Source organism: Vigna angularis, chromosome 11 (genome assembly GCF_016808095.1).
Source record: "Vigna angularis cultivar LongXiaoDou No.4 chromosome 11, ASM1680809v1, whole genome shotgun sequence".
NCBI classification, from domain to species: Eukaryota; Viridiplantae; Streptophyta; class Magnoliopsida; order Fabales; family Fabaceae; genus Vigna; species Vigna angularis.
The window spans coordinates 7,968,900-7,971,929 of record NC_068980.1 but is presented as its reverse complement, the minus strand read 5'-3'; the positions used below and the strand labels follow the sequence as shown (position 1 = coordinate 7,971,929).

The 3,030-nt window shown below is 32.9% G+C and overlaps 1 protein-coding gene across 1 annotated transcript; it reads right to left on the bottom strand.

Annotated features, from left to right (window-relative positions):
• Positions 1-1,198: 1,198 nt before the first annotated feature.
• Positions 1,199-2,691, bottom strand: LOC108333717 (phenolic glucoside malonyltransferase 1). Its single transcript, XM_017569193.2, has one exon. It carries the CDS (start codon positions 2,660-2,662, stop codon positions 1,265-1,267), a length of 1,398 nt encoding a protein of 465 aa, XP_017424682.1. The 5' UTR covers positions 2,663-2,691; the 3' UTR covers positions 1,199-1,264.
• Between the last annotated feature and the right edge of the window lie 339 nt (positions 2,692-3,030).

Sequence of the window (3,030 nt, the reverse complement as noted above, 5' to 3'; positions counted from 1 at the left end):
TCCACGAGCTTAGTTATTAATTAATCACTGTTTCAAAAGCTGCGATTACACGCTTTTGGAAAAAGAAGTTATGTAGCTTCTCATCAATCACAACAAACATACAAAACGCCCACAAATCGACAGTTGAATATGCAGTTTTTCGCATGCATAATTGGAAATTTCTCTGCATTTGTGGTATTCTTTTAAAACATTTTTTATTACTTCTTTTCAGATGAAGTGAAGTTACTGATCACATCCCTACATTAAAAAAGTAGTTAGCGTAGAAAACTACCATTCGTGCTACGTGTGATTATTAATTAAGAATTGGAATTGTAACATCAACCTTGTGTATATTCTCAAGGGAATAAATTCTTAAAAACCATACTTAGAACAAGATAATCATCAAATTTTAATAAATATAAAATCCAAAAATTCTTATTAAAGTTTGTAGAAACTAATGATGTTTTATTTGTAACAAATTTACTATGAAGGTGGAAAGAAAGACTTAAGTTTATTTGAGAAGATTTTGGATATTTAATATAGGTGATTTGAATTAATGAAAGGATTTGGTGAGATAGAGAGAAAGAATATTTGTAATAATTGTGATTATGTTATTCTCAGACATTTATTTTCTTTTTTAAATTATTATTGTGAATTAATAAATGATATAAATTAATACTTATATTTCAAGAAATAATTCCTTTTCATTTTCTTAACTTCTTTCTCTATTTTTTTAATATATTTTAAAATATATAATAAGGACAATTTTACCTTTACAAAAATAAAATAACATATTATATAATTCAAATCCAGTGTAAGTAGGAGTGTGGAGAAAAGAATAGAAAATTTAAAATTGATAAACATAATCATTAAAATAAACATAAATTTGGAGAGGAAAAAAAAATCTTAAATAAGAACAAAATTTATGCGAAAATAGATTCGCAATCTTCATGACATACAATATTATGACATAACAATTATCTTATTAATTTTTATTAATATTTGCATATTTATTTATTATAATATTAAAATTTAAAAAACTGTCACACTAATTACATAGCTAAAAACAAATATTTTACTAAAATCCATCAATTTTTTTTAATTCAAACTATTCCACTTTTTATTCTATTTTTTCAATTTTCTTTTCCTTCTCACTCCCACTCAATTACAAGAAAGCATAGATCACTCCAGATCAACCAAGCTTAATACAAACAAATCATAAAATCAAGTCAAGCTTTACTCATTGAATCAGCTTTAAATTTTGCTTATAATGACACTAATAAAGTCAGGATTTTGAAAGTTGAAGTTCTTGTTTAATGACAGAAACTAAATATTCAAATTGTGTGTTTGTACACACCAAGCCAACTTCAAGTCCTCCTTCCTTTTCTCCACTCTCTGCTAGAGACATACCCTTCATGGAATGTACCATTTCCACTTTCTTAGGCTTTCCAAATCCAAAATCAGTCTCATAAACAGTGAACTTGGGTGACCCTGTAACTATCAAAGTACTTCCCAAAGCAAACATCCTCGTAAATGTTTCCCTCCAGTTTTCTGCATCCTTAAACAGATCACTTTTCATATCACTCACTGCCCTTCTCATAACCTGCACCGCATTCACAAAACCACCTTCTCCCTTCAGCTCCTTTCTCTTCAGCATTGCAAAACATAACGTTAAGCAGTTTCCAAAGTATGTTTCTGGCACAGCAGGCTCAAGCCAATCTCTGCAATCTGCAGCGAAACGAAAGTACTCTTCTTTATCTTCTTCATATTCGCTTCTGTGTCTTGTTTTAACCAAACAAGCCCACACAAAGCCACAAGTCACCACAAATTTCGATACATGTTGTGACGTGCTGAATTCTTCACTTCTCTTCCATTGCTTCAACACCGATCTTCTCAGCCTCTCGATATCATCCCTTCCAAAAACAATCGTGGCTTTGACATAATCTTCAGCATTGCAAACCTCCGAGGTTTTCCCAGCGAGCTTTTCCTTCCAAGTTGACCTCTCTTCAAAATAATCTCTTAAGAAGATAGCTTCCAACCCTTTGGGGTCCTTCAACACTCCCCTGTCCATGCACGGAGCTGACTTTCCTTCAAGAGTCAAGTCAACGCCACCACTTCGACAAAAGGAAGCCCAAGACTTCATGAAATTGCTGCAACAACTATCATCCATCACGTGGCAATAGGTGATCGAGATGCAGAGGCCCCGGTTGGGGAAAACCGTGGCTTGCAATGCCAGCAAAGGGAACACAAACGTGTCATCGTGTGTGTTCGTGCATGCTAACTTGGGAACCAAGTGTTCCAAGTCTTTGAGACTTTTGGGGTGGTTTGATGAGAGGTAGTCGAAATCAGCTTTGGACTCGATGATAGTGAAGGGGACAGAGTCATCATGGGTGCAACGAATGAAGGGTTTATGGGGTGGTGGAGGACACAGGAGGTTTCCGGCAAGAGGAAAGAAGAGTTGAAGGGTTTGAGAGAGAGAGGTTTTGAGAGAAGGAATGGTAGTTTCAGAAAAATGGAGTGTGGAATGGGGGAAGTGGTAGAAGAATTGGCGTCTGACATAAATAGGACCTGCTAAAGGCAAATCAAGGAACGACAGAGGAACAGAAGAAGTTGATCTCATTGATGGACCAATCTTACATTTTTCAACGAGTTTGTGTCCTCTAAGAATTGCCATTTTCTTCATGATATTTCATGAAATGAAACGAACTTATATAGACAAGCAAACATGTATGTTGGAGAGGTTTAAATGCATGCACATATATATAAATTTTCCATGATCTTGGTCTTTCCGTAACGTACATGACTTAATTCTCAAGGAAAAGCATAGCAAATATATATTAAATTATGACGTATTTCTTACAAAGTAATAAGTTGTATATTTAAATTTTTCATTAAAAATTAAATACACGATTTTTTTAATAATTTAAAGCTGTCAAGTAAAACGTGGCTTTCATAAAATTAAATTAAAAAATAATTAATATGTTTTAAAATACGTCTTTATTCATTTCTTTATTTTTTTGTATTTCTTTGATTTATGTATTTCAAAATGTT

Coding starts and splice junctions, on each gene's coding strand:
- LOC108333717 (XM_017569193.2), bottom strand. CDS start 2,662: ATGAAGAAAATGGCAATTCTTAGAGGACACAAACTCGTTGAAAAATGT.